This window comes from Lutra lutra, chromosome 14 (assembly GCF_902655055.1).
Source record: "Lutra lutra chromosome 14, mLutLut1.2, whole genome shotgun sequence".
Lineage (NCBI taxonomy): Eukaryota > Metazoa > Chordata > Mammalia > Carnivora > Mustelidae > Lutra > Lutra lutra.
This window is the reverse complement of record NC_062291.1, coordinates 49,150,316-49,170,519: the sequence shown is the minus strand read 5'-3', so window position 1 is coordinate 49,170,519 and position 20,204 is coordinate 49,150,316. Positions and strand designations below refer to the sequence as shown.

Genomic DNA, 20,204 nt, shown 5'->3' with positions numbered 1-20,204 from the left:
TTCCACAATTTTAAAATTATTAACAATACTACTATGAACATACCTACACGATTTGTTCATGTTTCACTTTAAATGCATTTTACATAATTATTAATACAGAAACACCAGCTTTCTTCAGGATAATATTTCCCTATTGAATCTTTTTCAGTCCTTTCAACATTTTGAGGTTCTTACATTTTACTTAAGTCTCTTGTAAACAGAATTTCACAGGTGTTTTTTTTTTTAAGATTTTATTTATTTATTGAACAGAGAGAGATCACAAGTAGGCAGAGAGGCAGGCAGAGAGAGAGAGGAGGAAGCAGGCTCCCACCAAGGAAAGAGCCTGATGTGGGGCTCGATCCCAGGACCCTGGGATCATGACCTGAGCCGAAGGCAGAGGCTTTAACCCTCTGAGCCACCCAGGCGCCTCTCACAGGTTTTTTTTAACTAATCCATCAATTGTGGTCATTCAATGAGAGACTTTTTTTAATCCACTTTACATTATTGGTATTACTGATATATTCTTTTTTAATTTTACCCTCTTATTTTGTGCTTTCTACTTGCTCTGGTTTAACTGCCCGCCTCCTTTATGAATTAATTTAGACAAATAGAAGAAGGTAGGGTACTTTTACCATTTGGAAATCAGATAACTCCATTTCTAATCTCTAATGATTACTCTAGAAATTTAAATGATCATATTTGATAAAATTTAGAGCTAATCACATCTTTACCCTCTTCATGAACAATGCTAACAGCTTTAGCACTATTACAAACAACTCTTTCTTCACTTACATATCATTGTTACCAGCACTTTAATTCTATTTTCTCAAACCTTCATACATTATTATTTTATTAAGAAATGTTTATTTAGATTTACCCACAAATGTGCCATTTTCATAATCATTCCATCCTGCACCAACTTCCTTTAGAGATCATTTGTCTTCTAAGATATTTCCTTTAGCAGTTCCTTTTGCAAGAGAGTGTTGTTTGGAAATTCAAGTTTTGTTTTTTCTGGAAATATCTTTACTTTGTCATCATCCTAGAAAGACAAACTCAATTCTAGAGATTGTTATTTTTCTCAGCCTTGTAAAGATAATATTCCACTGTGTTCTGGTTTCTATTATTGTGGCTGAAAAGTCAATTGTCATGCCCAAATCTTGGTTTCTAATACTACTCCAATAAAAGGAACCAGGACTCCTTGAAGAAGTGGCTGATTCTGAGACAGTACAGAACATATACAAGATGATCCAAAAGCATCTTACAGTACCAGAAAGTAGGTGGCAAAACAAAACAAAAACATGGTGGTTGTAGAGTTTGAGGAACAGACTTATCTCTGAGCCAACTTCTCACTGTGCTGAGATACCAGATTTCCTCTCTTTTCCCCTTTGCTTCCAGGCACAGGAGGATTTTGGTGGGGTTCTCTACTGTGGCGATAGTTACATGTTTGCCAATAACAATTAAACTATACACTACATATGGGTTTTCTTGTGTCTCCCAAAAGTTCATATATTGAAGTCTTTTTTTTTTAAAGATTTTATTTATTTATTTGACAGAGAGAGCTCACAAGTAGACAGAGAGGCAGGCAGAGAGAGAGAGGAGGGAAGCAGGCTCCCTGCTGAGCAGAGAGCCCGATTCGGGGCTTGATCCCAGGACCCTGGGATAATGACCTGAGCCGAAGGCAGAGGCTTTAACCCTCTGAGCCACCCAGGCCCCCCATATATTGAAGTCTTAATCCTAACCCACAATACCTCAACATGTGACCTCATTCAGAAATAGGGTCTTGATAGATGTAGTTACCTTTAAAACAATATTGAGACTTCCAGTTTCAGATACTACATGTAATATCTTAAAAGAGCTTAAAAGATGCCACTCCCAAACTTAAAACAAAACAAAAAAGCTGAACAAACTGAAAACCAATAACTCTTCTTCAATTCATTAGAGACATAGGGAGGAGGACATACCATCACCCCAAAATCTACAGAGATATGAAAATCCTGAGAGTTACAGCCAAGATCTGTTTACCTGAAGAAACACTGAAATGGTAAGTTCAATGAACTGGTGAAGGCTGAGGATGGACTAGCATAAGACTGAGGAATTCCTGGAGGCCACGGTTTGGGGAGGGCTTCCAGAGATTAAGAGTTTTATCTCTAAGAGTCCTACCTGGTTCTCCCTGTGAAGAGTCAAGAAAGATCATCTTGCAGCCCAGGCAGAGGGAGTAGAAACAAACATTAAGAAAAAGTTCAGGGGGTGCCTGGGTAGCTCAGTTGGTTGGGCGACTACTTTCAGCTCAAGAGGTGGTCCCAGGATCCTGGGATAGCCCCGAGACAGGCTCCTTGCTCAGCTGGGGCACTGCTTCCCCCCCTCCCCTCTCCCTGCTGCTCTGCCTGCTTGTGCTCTCTGTCAAATAAATAAATAAAATTTAAAAAAAGAAAAGAAAAAGTTCAAAGCAGCCTCCATAAAAAGGTCTATACTCACTTTATCAGAACTTTATCTCATCTGGGGTAAGGATATTTCACTGATTCCAGACCCATCTAGCCTTCTTATTGCACCTAAGTAATAATAGGGTGGGGGGAGGGGAGATACTAACAAACACATTGAAGGTCACGGCCCAGGAACACAGGTCCAGCAGAAGAATGAGACTGAATAAGATTAGAGATGGTTTCCCTTCCCCAATACTTTACCACCACACTAACAAAGATCTAACATAATAACAGCGGTTTACAGGTAAGTTACAAGACAAATTCTTTTGAAGCAGGAGTTCTTACAGAAACCCACAGACAGCAAGGGAGACAAAACAAGGAAACTAGAGGAATCTGAAGCCTCTGGCACTTACAGCTACAATAAACATTAACCAAAGCCCAACTCCTGGCTAATTTAATATAAAAGCTATTTAATTCAGTTACTATTACCTAATAACATCACATCTGGCTCTCAAAAAAAAAAAATTACAAGGCATGCTCAAAGGAAATCACAGTATGAAGAAATAAAGTAAACATCAGAACCGGACTCAGATATGACAGATTTTGTAATTATCAGATAGGGAGATTAAAATAACTATGATAAATATGTTAAGAAATCTAATGAAAAAGTAGACAACATGAAAAAACAGACTGAAAGTATACAAAAGAATTAAAACTAAATACTGGAAGTAAAAAACAATAACATATTTTAAAAGCCTTTGATGGTCCTACTTATCAGTAGACTGGATAGGTCAAGGACAGACTCAGTGAGCTTAAAGAAATGTTGATGGAAACTTTGCAAATTGAAATACTAAGAGAAAAAAATGAAAAAAAATCCTAGAATAGCCAAGAACTGTGGAAAAATTTTAAAAGGTGTAACTGGAATGCTAGAAGAAAGAGAAAATAGAACAGATGAAATATTTTAAGTAATAATGACCCAGAATTTTCCAAAATTAACAAGATACACCAAAGCAGAGAACAGGAAGCTCAGAGAACACCAAACAGGATAAAAATTTTAAAGCTACACCTAGGCATGTCATACCAAACTGCAGAAAAGCAAAGGAGAGGAAAAAAACTAGACAATAATTATAGGGAACTTTTCATTACAAATCCTGTAAGCAAGAAGAGAGTTTTTTGGTGTTTTTTTTTTTTAAAGATGTATTTATTTGAGAGAAAGAGAGAGAGAGTGCACACACACACAAACAGGGGAAGCAGCAGGCAGAGGCAGAGGGAGAAGCAGGCTCTGCCGGGAACAAAGAGTAAGAAGAGAGCTTTTGATTAAAACCACAAAAGGCAGAAAAGAGTGGAAATGAAGGAACAAAGAACCAGGAGGATGAATAGAAAACAGTAACAAATACAGTAGTCATTAAGCCAACAATATAAAAAATAATTTTAAACATCAGTTGCCTAAATAAACCAATTAAAAAAGAGATCATCAGACTTGATCAAAACTGAAGACTCAACTATATATCGTCTATAAGAAATGCACTTTAAACATAAAGATATAAAATAAATAAATAAAAAATAAACATAAAGATATATATAGATTAAAAGCATAGGGCCGCCTGGGTGGCTCAGATAGTTAAGGGCCTGCCTTTGGCTCAGGTCATGATCCCAGGGTCCTGGGATCAAGCCCTGTATCAGGCTCCCTGCTCAGTGCAGAGACTGCTTCTTTCTCTCCCTCACCCTACAGCTCCCCCTGCTTGTGTACTCTCTCTCTGTCGAATAAATAAAATCTTTAAAAATAAATAAATAAATAATTAGATTTAATTTAATCAAAATAAATTATAAAGCTGGAGTTGCTGTATCAATTGCAGACAAAGTAGACTTCAGTGGAAGGAAAGATCAGGGATAAAGAGAGGCATTAGAATGATAAATGGGTCAATTCTCTAAAAAAAATAACAATTATTTTTTATTTATTAGAGAGAGAGAGAATGAGAGAGAACGAGCAGGACAGGGGCGCCTGGGTGGCTCAGTGGGTTAAGCCGCTGCCTTCGGCTCAGGTCATGATCTCAGGGTCCTGGGATCGAGCTCCGCCATCAGGCTCTCTGCTCAGCAGGGAGCCTGCTTCCTCCTCTCTCTGCCTGCCTCTCTGCCTGCTTGTGATCTCTCTCTGTCGGATAAATAAATAAAATATTAAAAAAAAAAAAAAAAAAGAAAGAAAGAAAGAAAGAGCAGGACAGTGGGGAGGGTCAGATGGGAACCATAAAGTAGGTTATGCTGAACACCCCCCCCCAATGACCCCAGAAGATGTTAGTAGCTTAAAACAAAAATTCATTTCTTGCTCACATTACATGTCCACAGCATATCAGCAGGGGTTTTCTGTTCACTACAGTTATTCAGGACTCAGGCTGAGAGAGACTTCTGTTCATAGCTCACTGACCAGAATAACAGGGTCCCACCCACTCATAAGAAGGCCAGGAAAAAAACCCTATCCCCTGCACAGAAGAGAAATCTTTACAGGCAGTAGTAGTGCCAAGGACTGGAAGTGTGAGAAATCCACTGCCCGTGGCAATCATGAACCAAATGACAATAATCCCTTACATTTCTTGGCACATTTTCTCTTTCCAAATTCCACTGGCTTATTTCTCATATCCTCCTACTATGCACTCTCCTTTGCAGACCAAAGTTCTAGGTAATAAGCTCCAAAAATTTCGCCTTCTCTGAAAAACTAAGAGAGCTAAATTACATCTCCTCCCAAGGACATAGTTCTCATATCCATGGGTACATACTGCACACTCTCTATAGAGTAACCATTCTCCCCTGATAAAGAACATGGATGCTCTGCTAAATGTTTTACATTTATTAACTAGGAATTCTAAGAACAACTTTTTGTGACTGGTACTATTATTATTCCTATTTTGAATTAGCACAGCTAAGGTAATTAGAGGTTAAGTAATCGGCTCAGCTAGAAATATGAAATCAGGCAGTCTGGCTCCTATGCTCCTGTCCCTTCAAGGACCATTGAAAGTTCCCTTGCAGATTCTGCTTCCTTCCTGCTACAGCCCTGTCATTCCTAACCAGCACATTCTTGCGTAGAAAGAGAAAGACCACGGGTCCTTGGGTGGCGCAGTCAGTTAAGCACCCGACTCGTGATTTTGGCTCAGGTCATGATCTCAGGGTTGTGAAATCAAGCCCTGCACCTGCCTCTGTGCTGGGTGTGGAGCCTGCTTAGGATTCTTTCTCTCCCTCTGCCTCTCTACCATCCTGCACACTCAAGCTCTCTAAAAAAAAATTTAAAAAATTAAAAAAAAAAGGAAAAGGAAAAAGAAAGAAAAGAAATAGACCACCCAGAAAAAAATCAAAATTCATTTTTTCATGAAAGATGCCTTCTTGAAGCCTCCTGAAGAACAGAATGATTATCAGTGCCCATGGGCTGCAGGAAGTTACAAGAAAGTATGGAGAACAGGAGAAAAGAAACACATGAGGAATATAAGGATCAGGAAGGGGAAAAGGAATTAAGATCTACTGACAGATTATGGTAGGTGCGATGGACTGAACTATGTCCTTACCCTCAATTTTTATATTGAAGCCCAAACTCCAGTGTGATGGTATTTAGAGTCACGATCTCTGGGAGATAATTAGGCTTAAATGAGGTTATTAGAATAAAGCCCTCATGGGGGGATCAGTGCCCTTAAAAGAGATGTCAGAGAGCATGTGCGCTCTCTCTCCTGCTGCGATATGAGGACACAGCAAGAAAAAGGCAGTTTGTAAGTCAGAAAGAAAGCCCTTAGTAGAATCTGATCATGCTAGTACCCTGATCTCAGACTTTCAAGCTCCAGAACTCTAAGACAATAAATGCCTGTTGTTTAAGCTACCTACTCTATGGTATTTTGTTATGACAACAAGATTTGTATTTACTATTTTATATTACCTCATTTAATTTCCCAGTAACTATTTGCTTTATAAACATCTATATTAAGATTCAACTGCCCAAGAACAAATCAACAAAAGTAGGAGATGGTTCTTTGAAAGAATTAATAAGATTGATAAACCTTTGGCCAGACTTATCAAAAAGAAGAGAAAGGACCCAAATAAGTAAAATCATAAATGAAAGAGGAGAGATCACAACCAACACCAAAAAAAATACAAACAATCCTAAGAACCCATGAGCAACTATATGCCAGCAAATTTGACAATCTGGAAGAAATGGATGCATTCCTAGAGACATATAAACTACCACAACTGAACCTGGATGAAATAGAAAACTTGAACAGACCCATAACCAGTAAGAAGATTGAAGTAGTCATCAAAAATCTCCCAAGAAACAAGAGCGCAGGGCCAGACGGCTTCCCAGGGGAATTCTACCAAACATTTAAAGAATAATTAATTTCTATTCTCCTGAAACTATTCCAAAAAATAGAAATGGAAGGAAAACTTCCAAACTCATTTTATGAGGCCAGTTCACCTTGATCCCAAAACCAGACAAGGATCCCATCAAAAAAGAGAATTACAGACCAATATTCTTGATGAACACAGATGCAAAAATTCTCACCAAAATACTAGCCAATAGGATCCAACAGTACGTTAAAAGTATTATTCACCATGTCCAAGTGGGATTTATTCCAGGGCTGCAAGGTTGGTTCAACATCCGCCAATCAATCAATGTGATACAACACATTAATAACAGAAAGAACAAGAACCATATGATACTCTCAATAGATGCTGAAAAAGCAACTGAAAAAGTACAGCATCCCTTCCTGATCAAAACTCTTCAAAGTGTAGAGATAGAGGGGACATACCTCAATATTATCAAAGCCATCTATGAAAAACCCACCACGAATATCATTCTCAATAGAGAAATCTGAGAGCTTTTCTGCTAAGGTCAGGAACACGGCAGGAATGTCCATTATCACCACTGCTAGTCAACATAGTACTAGAAGTCCTAGCCTCAGCAATCAGACAACAAAAAGAAATTAAAGGCATCCAAATTGGCAAAGAAGAAGTCAAACTATCACTCTTTGCAGATGATATGATCCTTTAGGTGGAAAACCCAAAAGACTCCACTCCAAAACTGCTAACACTTGTACAGGAATTCAGTAAAGTGTCAGGATATAAAATCAATGCACAGAGATCAGTTGCATTTCTTTATTACAACAGTAAGAGAGAAGAAGGAGAAATTAAGGAGTCAATCCCATTTACAATTGCACCCAAAACCATAAGATACCTAGGAATAAACCTAACCAAAGAGGCAAAGAATCTATACTCAGAAAACTATAAAGTACTCATGAAAGAAATTGAGGAAGACACAAAGAAATGGAAAAATGTTCCATGCTCATAGATTGGAAGAACAAATATTGTGAAAATGTCTATGCTACCTAAAGCAATCTACACATTTAATGCAATCCCTATCAAATCCCATCCATTTTTTTCAAAGAAATGGAACAAATAATCCTAAAATTTATATGGAACCAGAAAAGACCTCAAATAGCCAAAGAAATATTGAAAAAGAAAGCCAAAGTTGGTGGCATCACAATTCCGGACTTCAAGCTCTATTACAAAGCTGTCATCATCAAGATAGCATGGTACTGGCACAAAAACAGACACATAGATCAATGAAACAGAACAGAGAGCCCAGAAATAGACCCTCAACTCTATGGTCAACAAATCTTTGACAAAGCAGGAAAGAATGTCCAATGGAAAAAAGACAGCCTCTTCAACAAATGGTGTTGGGAAAATTGGGACAGCCACATGCATAAAAATGAAATTGGACCATTTCCTTACACCACACACGGAAATAGACTCAAAATGGATGAAGGACCTCAATGTGAGAAAGGAATCCATCAAAATATTTAAGGAGAACACAGGCAGCAACCTCTTCGACCTCAGCCGCAGCAACATCTTCCTAGAAACATTGCCAAAGGCAAGGGGAGCAAGGGCAAAAATGAACTATTGGGATTTCATCAAGATCAAAAGCTTTTGCACAGCAAAGGAAACAGTGAACAAAACCAAAAGACAACTGACAGAATGGGAGAAGATATTTGCAAACGACATATCAGATAAAGGGCTAGTATCCAAAATCTATAAAGAGCTTAGCAAACTCAACACTCAAAGAACAAATAATCCAATCAAGAAATGGGCAGAGGACATGAACAGACATTTCTGCAAAAAAGACATCCAGATGGCCAACAGACACATGAGAAAATGCTCCACATCACTCGGCATCAGGGAAATACAAATCAAAACCACAGTGAGATACCACCTCATGCCAGTCAGAATGGCTAAAATTAACAAGTCAGGAAATGACAGATGCTGGCGAGGATGCGGAGAAAGGGGAACCCTCCTACACTGTTGGTGGGAATGCAAGCTGGTGCAACCACTCTGGAAAACAGCATGGAGGTTCCTCAAAAAGTTGAAAATAGAGCTACCCTATGACCCAGCAATTGCACTACTGGGTATTTACCCTAAAGATACAAATGTGGTGATCCGAAGGGGCACGTGCACCCAAATGTTTATAGCAGCAATGTCCATAATAGCCATACTATGGAAAGAAGCTAGATGTCCATCAACAGATGAATGGATAAAGAAGATGTGGTATATATATATATGCAATGGAATACTATGCAGCCATCAAAAGAAATGAAATCTTGCCATTTGCGACAATGTGGATGGAACTAGAGGGTATTATGCTTAGTGAAATAAGTCAATCAGAGAAAGACAACTATCATATGATCTCCCTGATATGAGGAAGTGGAGATGCAATGTGGGGGGTAGGAAAAGAATAAATGAAACGAGATGGGATCAGGAGGGAGACAAACCATAAGAGACTCAATCTCACAAAACAAACTGAGGGTTGCTGTGGGGAGGGGAGTCGGGAGAGGGTGGCGGGGTTATGGACACTGGGGAGGGTATGTGCTATGGTGAGTGCTGTGAAGTGTGTAAACCTGGCGATTCACATGTTTATAATGTGAATCACATATAATGAATCACATATAATGAATAATATGTGTTTACACATAATTATTTTACATAATATGTGATCACACATAATCACATATAGTGAATTATGTGTTTATTAAAAAATTAAAAAAAAAAGATTCAACTGTCCAGTAACTACAAAGCCACTGCTTCTACACTGACGAAGGCTACTCCTACAGAGGACAGGAAGTCCACATCTTGGCTCTGAAACCAACTCTATCAGCAATTAAACATTTCCCTTGGATGAGGCCCCAGTCTTTTGTTAACTCAAATTTACTAGACACTAAGATACCTAAGCAAGGGGTGCCTGGGTGGCTCAGTCAGTTAAGCGTCTGCCTTTGGCTCAGGTCATGATCCCAGGGCCCTGAGACTGAACCCCATGTCAGGCTCTTGGCTCACCAGGGAGTCTGCTTCTCCCTCTCCCTCTCTCTCTGCCTGCTGCTTGCCTTGCTTATGTGTGCACACACGCTCTCTCTGTCAAATAAATAAATAAATAAATATTAAAAAGCGGGGGGCACTGCCAGGTGGCTCGGTCATTAGGTGTCTTCCTTCAGCTCAGGTCATGATCCCAAGGTCCTGGGATCAAGCCCCACATTGGGCTCCCTGCTCAGCGGGAACCCTGCTTCTGCCTCTCCCATTCCCCCTGTTATGTTCCCTCTTTTGCTCTCTCTGTCAAATAAATAAGTAAAATCTTTTAAAAATAAATTAAAATAAATTTTAAAATTAAAAAAAAAAGATACCTAAGCAAGATACTCTCTAAAATGCTTTTGTTGCATGACGATTATCCAAAATCCATGAAAGGGGGGAAATACAGAGATTTAGAACACAAAAGGGTTTTATCTTCCTGCTCCTAAAAAGATATCACTATGCCATCATATTAATAATGAAGCAGAACAATGCCAAAATAACCTATGCTCACTCCATGTCTCAGCAAATCACTTGAGGGAAAAGATGTTTCATGCGCCATTACTCTATGTACTAATGTGGTCACCGGACTCAGCTGGCCACTAACTTAATAGAAGTTAGTTAGTACAGAACAGCAAATATTTAGAAGCTTAGCCACCAGGACCCTTGACTTTACAAAAATAAAAGATTCCAACCCTAATCATCCTACAATTCAGAACTTAAACTGGACAGGGGGCAATGCTAGTTATTACTTCTAAATTACAGCAAGACCCATTTACTATTACAGAGACAATTTAATTTTCAAGTACATGCCGGGTTCTAACAACTACAATGGCAAATACCACTTATTTCAGAAATCCACAAAGTACAAAGAAAAAGACTCTAATTTTAACACAAAGTAATTTATGATACCTGTCACAAACATGTAAACCACAGAGACACTGAACAATATTCAGCATCCCTGAGATACTGAGGAAACTTCAAATATATGTAAATGTAAACCAAAAGTCTTAGAAAACCTCCACTCTAAAAGAAGAAAAGTGCTCGCTTTGGCAGCACATATACTAAAATTGGAACGATACAGAGAAGATTAGCATAGCTCCATGTGCTAGGATGACATGCAAATTCGTGAAGCATTCCGTATTTTAAATAAATACATAAATAATAAAAGTAAAAAAAGAAAGGTATTTGCAAGGTAGTATAAATAGGTAAAGAAGGTCACATAAAGGGACCTCAATTATGATTTTCCACTGAAAGTAACTATAAGGTACTTATGGCAGATTTTGCATGTCATGATAACCTGTTGAAAAATTATTTAAAAATATTATTTCACAAACTATTACCACGATACCAGGGATTTCCTTCAAAAGAATCTGATAGAAGTGGAAGGGAGTGGGAAGAATGTAAAACATGATAGTTCATGAATCGATAACTGTTGAAACTGAGTAAGGGTTATATGGGGTACATTATCTTATTTTTCTTAATTCCATATAGGTTTGACATTTTATCCATAAGAAAAGTTAGAATTATTATACATTCTTGATGAACAAATTTAATCCTAAATTTTACCCTAAAAGCAAAGAGAAACTAGTACCTTCCAATCTTTGAATTTTTGCTTTCACAGAAATAACAGCTTCAAAGGGTGAAACTCTCAGCTCAAAACATGTTCCAGTCAATGTTTCAATGAAGAGCTCCATGGTATCACAGAAAGGAAGTTTGTAGTAAAATGGTCCCACGTTATCTTCATTGAAGAATGGAGGATCTTTTCTGTTATCCATTACTTTGAGTTTTCTAATTCCTCTGGAATATGTTGTAGGCAACTGTATTCCAGTTCTAGCCAAATCAGCTTTAAACATTGGTAATATATATTGTTGTTCATGTTTTGAATTTTGTACCTAAAAAAAAAAAAAAAGAATATTTTTTTAATGAGACTATCTCGAAGTCTCATTCTGCCATAATGATTTTCTGAATAAGGGCGCCTGGGTGGCTCAGTGGCTTAAGCCTCTGCCTTCAGCTCAGGTCATGATCCCACAGTCCTGGGATCAAGCTCCCCGTCGGGTTTTCTCCTCAGTGGGGAGCCTGTTTCCCGCTCTCTCTGCCTACTTGTGATCTCTCTAGCTCTGCCAAATAAATAAATAAAATCTAAAAAGAAAAAAAAAAAAAGACTTTCTGAATAACTCTGGAACATATCAATATGCCAGACAGCCCCAGAACTCTTTTTATTTTTATTTATTTATTTATTTTTTATTCGACAGAGAGAGAAATCACAAGTAGGCAGAGAGGCAGGCAGAGAGAGACAGGAGAGGAAGCAGGCTCCCTGCGGAGCAGAGAGCCCAACGCGGGGCTGGATCCCAGGACCCTGGGATCATGACCTGAGCCGAAGGCAGAGGTTTTAACCCACTGAGCCACCCAGGAGCCCCACCAGAACTCTTAGTACTTAATTTATCTAATCCTCTATCTTTCAAGTTTGTCTCCAAAACCACTCTCCCAATCAGACTGTAAGATTACTGAAAACAGGTATATTTACAATAATTTCCTGTATCTTACTAAAGCTCAGCACATTTACTTGCAGTACATATTCAACAAATATATTTTTGTTGTTAATGACATTTAAAACAACGAACTCAACACAGAGATACATATTTGCAAGATTTGGGGAATTTATGCATATCCTATACTAAACCATATAAATTATGTTTTCTAACCCATACAAAATATAATTTTATAACCACTGTATATCTAAATCACTGTGAATAAAAGAAGAGCAACCAATTTAATAGATTCCTTAAAAAATAGGACTCATTAAATAATCAATAAGCATTCTAGAAGTTATCTATCAGTACAGCACTGAAATGATATCAATATTGGTAACAGATATTAGACGTAATCTCTGCACACAAACATGTAATGACTAATGAACAAGAGAGGCAAACACACCAAACAGAAGTCCTAAGAAGTGTATAATTAAGACAATAGGAACAATCAAATTGATAAATTGTTATTTATCAGTGAAAACTTTGTAAAGGGAATGTCTTGAACTTAAACTAGGACAGGTGATAGACATTTTCTTGGAGGGGTAGGTAGCTTTACTGGTCAATTATGAGTTTTACTGAAACCTTACTGAAGTTTATGATAACTTTACTGAAATATAATTTACATACCATAAAATTCATCTACTTAAAAAAGTCTAAAATTGACTGGTTTTCATTACTTTCACAAGATTGTACAACCATCACAATCATCTTAAGAACATTTTTATCACCCCAAAAAGGAACCCCATACACTTTAAATATCTCTCAAATTCTCCTTTTCCCTCTCAGCCCTAGGTACCCCCTTAATCAACACAAGGTTGAGTACTGGTGGTGGGAGCCGACATTCTTCTCTTATTCCTGACTATAGGGGAAAAGCATTCAGTCTTTCACCACAAGGTACTGTTTTGGACTATGGGGTTTTCCACACATAATCTGTATCACAATGAGGGTGTTCCTTTCTACTCCTACTTTAAGGGTCTTTTTTTTTTTTTTTTTTTGGTAAATCAGAAAGGTATTAGATTTTGTCAGATGCTTTTCTGTCCAGTGTCTATTGGGATGATCATGTGGGTTTTGTCTCTTATTCTATGAATACGGTGTTTAAAAGAACACTGATGGTGGGGCGCCTGGGTGGCTCAGTTAGTTAAGCATCTGACTCTATTTCAGCTTAGGTCTTGATCTCAGCACCATGAGACCAAGCCTTGTATTGGGCTCCCCACTCAGCAGGGAGTCTACTTGATATTCTCCCTCTCCTCTCTCTCTGCCCCTCCCCACTCCTGTGTGCTTTCTCTCTAAATAAATTTTTTTAAAAAGCCCACTGATCTTGTTTTCTTTATATGCCTTTGTCTGGTTTTGGTATCGAGGTAATATGGGTCTCACAAAATACACTGGGAACAAAATTTACAGAGTTCCCATATTAATCCCTGCCCCCACAGATGTACAATCTTCCCCTCTGTCAACATCCTACACCAGAGCAGTGTGTTTGTTACAACTAAAGAAACTGCAGTGATATCCCATTATCACCCAACACCCATAATTTATAGTTTAATCTTGGTGTTTTATATTTTACTGGTTTTCACAAACATATACTGGCATGTACCCACCATTACACTATCACACAGAATAGTCCCCCTGCCCTAAAAATCCTTAGTGGTTCACCTATTCATCCCACCTGCCTTCCCAAATCCCTGGCAATCACTGATATTTTACCATCCTCATAGTTTTGCCTTTTCCAGAATATCATGTAGTTGCAATCATACAGTATGTAGCCTTTTCAGATTGTCTTCCTTCATTTACTAATATGCATTTAAGTTTCTTCCATGTCTTTTCAAGGACTGACAGCTCATTTCTTTTTGACACTGAATAATATTCTATTGTTTAAATGTCCCACAATTTATCCATTCACCTACTGAAGGACATATCTTGCTTGCTTCCAGGTTTGGGCAATTATGAATATAACTGCCATAAACATCTGCATATAGGTTTTTGTGTGGACATGTTTTTAGCACCCCTGGGTAAACGCCAGTGAGTGTGACTCCTGGATCTTACAACGTGTTTAGTTTTATAACAAACTGCCAAAGTGTCTCCTAAGTGGCTGTACCATTTTGCATTTACACCAGCAATGAGTAAGAGTTCTTACTGTTCCACATCCCTATCAGCATTTGATGTTGTCGGTATTCTAGATTTTGGCCATTCTAGTAGGGATGTAGTGCTAACTCAGAGTTTTAGTTGGCATTTGCCTAACAACATATGGTATGGAGCATACCTATCTTATTAAAAGGTAGAACTAATCATGTATTTCTTAGCTCCAGGCCCTATGATGGCTTCCACAGAATAGAATACCTGTAGAATAAAATCACGGAATTAAATTCACTGCCTAGAGAATAAAATTCAGACTCCTGAGAAATGCCCTGAGGTCATGCATCTCACCTTCCAGCCTCATTTTATTTAGACACATACATCATCTCACCCTGCAACACCTCTGGTACATCTGTCTTCTAACGGTTTGTGCCTGCAGCTTCAGAATACATCAGCTCTATCTCGTTTCTCCTGCTGGACTCTACCCACTGCCATCCCCACACCTGGCTACCTGACAAGCACCTATCATCTTTCCAGACGCAGCTCAAACAGCAACTATTCCACAAAGCCTTTTATGTGGCTCTCCTTCATCCCCTGACCTCCTCCAACATATATTGCACCCATTACAATCCATTTCATTGTTTATATGACTTTCTTATTCTCCTAAATAAACTGTAAGCTACTTAAGAGGGAAACCACAACTGATTTTCTGCCCTATCACCCACCACAGTGTTTTGTGTATACTAGTACTCATTAAAGGTTTGTTCAATAAAACAGTAAATAAATATTCACTCCTTCAATTGATCCTTGGAACAAACCTGTGATAAATATATATGGTATTACCCTTGTCCCAGATGAAGAAATATCTGGTCATGCTCTAAAAGTCTGTTTATAGGAATATTGCTTTCCCATGAGAATTATGTTATGATTCACTCCAAAGTTCTTTGCAAAGTTTGTCTAATTTATAACATACATGCACATACATGGATTTCTGCTACAGTGTGAATTATTGTAATATCATCTGGAAGTAGGATTAATTAGGCAAACTGAACGGCAGAATAAAGACTGCTAATGGTCCTACAGAGAAGGCACTTCAGGAAGAAAAGTTGTTGCTGGCACCACAGCTGCTTTGAGTGCTATAATACTAGTTATCAAAACAATGAGTAAGTAAATATAACAATACAAAGTACTACGCTAATAATACTGCTGGTGATAGTGGTAAAAGGTCATTACTCTTAAATATAAGCCAAATAAATGGCTGTTTTGCTCAGGTTTTGTTTTTTATACCTTTAAAAGATTGAAATGGCTACAATAAAATGAATTTTTATGAAGCTAATCCCTAACCTCTTTTTCCCCCTCACTGAAACAACTGCTTTTATAATATGATTTTGGGTAACATGTGGAATTCTTAAAAGCATACTTATCATGCTCCATCAAATAAGAATGTACTAAAGAATTATCAGTGTCTGTTTCCCCACAGCCAATGGCAATCCCACCTACACAGCGGTAGCTCTAGCAATGTAAGTCAGGGATGGGATCCGTAAGCTGAAATAAAGGCAGGGGTTACCAGTGCCTGCCCAAGGAATGTAGAGACAGAAGACAGAAGGACCATTTCCTTCACTACAGTACTCTTCCACAACAATACCCGGAATACAATAAACATGTGGAGATGGGAGAGGGTAACAGATTTGGAAGTTCTTCACCCATAAGGAGAATGGATAAAGTAACTACAAGCCAAAAGAAAAACTGCAACTGCGGGCATCGCTAAATTGCACTGGAACACCCACCAAAAGTTTGGCACCGAGAATCAATGAAGTAATCTCCAAATCCAGAAAGGAGCAAGGCTGGTAACCAAATTCAAAACTGAAATGTATGCCTCTAAAAAATAATTACACTTCTCCTCGGTAGAAAACACAGTGAGAGAGGACAAAATGAGGCTGTGAAATCTGGTAAACCAGACTGGAGGACTAGATGATGGCAGAGAAGCAAATTAAAGTTCCAGTCAGCCAAAGACCTAGTCAGTATTAAAACCCGGGCCCAATGACAGCTTCTTAACGTGGTGTGTGGTCATTCTCCACAAAGTACATTATGGAACCCTATATAATGCTAGAAAACGAGGGCAATGAAGACTCAAAGTCAGGATGGGAAATGTTGCATGAACATTAACAGCTAAATTATACAAAAGCAAGAGCAAAGAAAGAGGCAGGTAGAGAAAAGATATACCTCCAGAATTTTTACCAATAATTTACAAAAACCTACTTGGCTATTAAGAGGAATGGCATCAAAAAACATTCCTAGGGCGTCTGGGTGGCTCAGTGTTAAGCCTCTGCCTTAGGCTCAGGTCATGATCTCAGGGTCCTCTGATGGAGCCTCCGCATCTGGCTCCCTGCTCAGCGGGGAGCCTGCTCCCTCCCACCCCCCACCCCACGCCTGCCTCTCTGCCTACTTGTGATCTGTCGAATAAATAAATAAAATCTTTTTTTAAATGTGATCTAAAAAATTCCTAAATCAATTCCCCCAAAACATTACTTTCTTCTGCAAGAGTTCTAAAAATACACAAAGAGGAGAGAGAAATTAAAGACAGGTAAGGCAATAAGAGCGCTAAGTAATTGCACTAGCAATCGACTTTATCCTGTTGTAAAGAATATCAGCCACACAGGGCAGTTATCTTTTAAACTTTTCCCCCAATATGAACAGACCCAGAATGTTATGCAACCATTAAAAAACACTGCCTTTTAGTGAAGTTTTTACTAATTAAGTGAAAACATTCCAGTTTTAAACACAAGCTACATTAGTCTGCCCACCACTTCGTGCATATGTACCCTAAACTTTTGCCTAGCCTCAATCTTCTAGCGGGTCTGGGAAAACCCTTGAAGCCAAGTCCTTCTACCCGAGCCTACAATGTACACGCTCGAAGCCCGCCGGGTCACCTGCGCTGCCCGGCTCCTCCGGGATAGACTCCGGCTACCCACACGCTCGGGCCCGATCTGGAGCGCAGTTCTCAGGCTCCGCGTCAGAATCGGCGACTGGCAGATCAGCACCCGTCGGACCGGGCGGGGCGGTCCGGCGGAAAGTGCAGGCGGCGTCCTCGAGGAAGGCGTCGCGCCGCGCGGGTCTTAGGGCAGCCGCGGCCGAGGGGGCGGGGTCTCCCTGCCCCGCGCCGAGCGGCCGGCGCTCCTCTCCCGCCCGTGGAGGACGGCGGCGGCAGCGCGGCCCGGTGCAGCGGCCCGCAGCCCCGGGCGCCCTCCCGGCTGTCTCGTTCACTCGTTCGCCTGCCCGCAGGCCTAGAGAGAGGCGCGGCCCCGCGAGCAACGCCACCGCAGGCACGGACGAGCAACACTCGGCAGCCGCCGCGCCCCGCCCCTTTGTGACACCGCGTACCAATCGCTCGCCTGCGCTCGCGTCGCCCTCCAATCAGCGAGGGTGCGAGCGGGGGCGGAGGCGGGGCCCGGCCGCCCGACGCCGGCGGTTGCTCGGGAGCCCGAGCTTCCTCTGCGTTCGGTATTGGGTGTCGGTTAGAGGAGGCCCGGATGTTGGCCTTTTATTACCCGCAGTAGGCACCTGCCTGGGACCGAATTGGTTGGGTTGGAGACCCGTCGCGTGGTCTGCTGGAAGCGGCGGGAGTGGCCTCTGGCCGGACGATGGTGTGGACTGCACCTTACCAGAGGCCACCCAAGGTTGCTCTTAGAGGCGCCCCAAGGGCTGGGGTGACGAGGGTAACGAGCAGCCGGCCTCCAGTGGGTCCCTTCCAGAACCCGTGCATTCCTAGTGCTTTCAGGGCCGTCCTGCCTTTAACAGATATCCCCTTCCAGTGCTTCACTGTTTCCTAACGTTAAGGCCTCAACGGTCTCATCTGAAAGGGGGCCACTATACCAAGTTGAAAACAAGGGCAAAAGCAAATTACCTCTCTTGGTCTCTATTTATGCCTCATCCGATTTACCATCTGAGAGATGTAGGTCAGGTGGTAGAGTGGGCACCTTGGGTTGTTGAATCTCAGAGTTGGGTAAACCCAGCTACACTTTTTTCCCACTCTAATTCCCAAGGTGCTGAACTCAAGTGTTTACGATGACAATATAAACCCTCCAACCTGAAATGGGGTCCCACTCCTTTTCCTCTCCATTCCCCACACATGTTCTAAATGCAACCTTTACAGATTTTCCAGCCAAAAAGGCCTACTTCACTAGGTGGATTACCAAAATGACAATGAACAGTAATCCCCCTCCTAATCTAGCTTCATCATCCTCTCTTGAGTCAGAGGAATGTATCTAAAATGAACCCCAGCATCTAATCTATCCTTTCTCACAACTCCTCTGAGACCCCACCCACCAATTAATCTCTACAATCCAACACTGCGCAGACACAACTTCAGGTTCTCGACCCTGATTCCTTCTTAAACTCCAATACTGAATTGACTGGAGCTTCTTAAGGACAGAGATATTATCATCTTTGTATACAGATTCTAAAATAGTACTTATGATGGAGGGAATCATACTGAATAAAAAATTTGGTCTTTCAACCTGCCTCCTCACTTCAGTCAGGGAGAACTAAGATCACAGGCATTGTGGAATCAGACAGATGGGGGTCTGTAGCCTTGGGTTCCAACACAGAAGCTCTGTTATGTTAGCCAAATCATTCTTTCTCATCATCATCATCATTTACTGTTTTTAAAATGCTGTGTGGTCAACAAAGATCATTGCATATTCTCTCCCATCACAATCCTACAAAGTTGGTACTGAACACTTGACAAAGTTGACAAAGGAGACAGAAGCTAAGAAAGGTAAAATACTTTGCCTACTCTCAAACACCTCTAGAACCAGATTCTCACTACAAAAAGCCAAACTTTTTCCACAATTGTACTCTGCTTCCAGATTTTATCCTCATCTGTAAAATGAGGACACTACCTATCTGGACTTAGGGAGACTGGATAAAAGACCACTGAAAGTGCTGACCATAGGACCAATAAGTATAAATTCCCTCCCCCTTTCAAACCTCTCAAAGTAGCAATTTGCATTTGTTCTAACTCTAATTTCTCATGAATTCCCTGGAATCCGTCCTAATGATGAATCAGTAGAGCTATCATTCCCAAAAGAAAACAACATGTTTAACAATGCCTACTGAGGGGCCCCTGGGTGGCTCAGTGGGTTAAAGCCTCTGCCTTCGGCTCAGGTCATGATCCCAGGGTCCTGGGATCGAGCCCCGAATCAGGCTCTCTGCCCGGGAGGGAGCCTGCTTCCTCCTCTCTCTTTGCCTGCCTCTCTGCCTACTTGTGATCTCTGTCTGTCAGATAAATAAAATCTTTAGAAAAAAAAAATGCCTACTGAGTCAGACACAGGGGCAGATAACTATATACACAAGTAACCTAAGAAACAAAAGGTATAAGCACCCTCTTTTGCCCTCAAGTCACTCTCAGAGCAGAGCACCACAAACAGCTTATCTGTGAGAGCTGTACAAAATCTCTGACTCAGGCTCAGCAATTCCAAGTTCAATCTTAAAAAGTGCCAAAGTGGGGCGCCTGGGTTGCTCAGTGGGTTAAGCCTCTGCCTTCGGCTCAGGTCATGATCTCAGGGTCCTGGGATCAAGCCCCGCATCAGGTTCTCTGCTCAACAGGGAGCCTGCTTCCCCGCTCTACCTCTCTGCCTGCCTCTCTGCCTACTTGTGATTTCTCTCCTTCTCTCTGTCAAATAAATAAATAATTTTTTTTTTTTTTTTAAAGTGCCAAAGGAAGAAGTTAGTGGTTTTGGGACTGGTAAAACCAACTGGGCCTGCCTGTAAGACTGTGCTATGGTTACAGTTTGAATACTTAGCACCAAGTCTGCACAGCACAAGAAAACACAGA

The 20,204-nt window shown here is 40.4% G+C and overlaps 1 protein-coding gene and 1 non-coding gene across 7 annotated transcripts in view; one reads left to right on the top strand and one right to left on the bottom strand.

Annotated features, from left to right (window-relative positions):
* The window catches only part of ZFAND4 (zinc finger AN1-type containing 4), a 78,642-nt gene extending 59,718 nt beyond the window's left edge, over nt 1-18,924 (bottom strand). Inside the window, exons 1-2 of one of the 6 annotated variants that reach the window (XM_047703005.1) lie at nt 18,840-18,924; nt 11,356-11,656 (exon numbers count right to left, since the gene is read on the bottom strand). In XM_047703005.1, the coding sequence (XP_047558961.1) occupies nt 11,356-11,617 (262 nt within the window). In that variant the 5' untranslated portion in view covers nt 11,618-11,656; nt 18,840-18,924. Of the gene's footprint in view, nt 1-856; nt 1,019-11,330; nt 11,657-17,298; nt 17,677-18,839 lie in introns of those variants that run through there. The other 5 variants (XM_047703004.1, XM_047703006.1, XM_047703008.1 and 2 more) reach the window with 5 other exon arrangements.
* LOC125085329 (U6 spliceosomal RNA) lies at nt 10,802-10,909 on the top strand. The gene has a single exon (XR_007122862.1). It is a non-coding gene; the product is annotated as a U6 spliceosomal RNA (small nuclear RNA).
* Nucleotides 18,925-20,204: the final 1,280 nt, after the last annotated feature.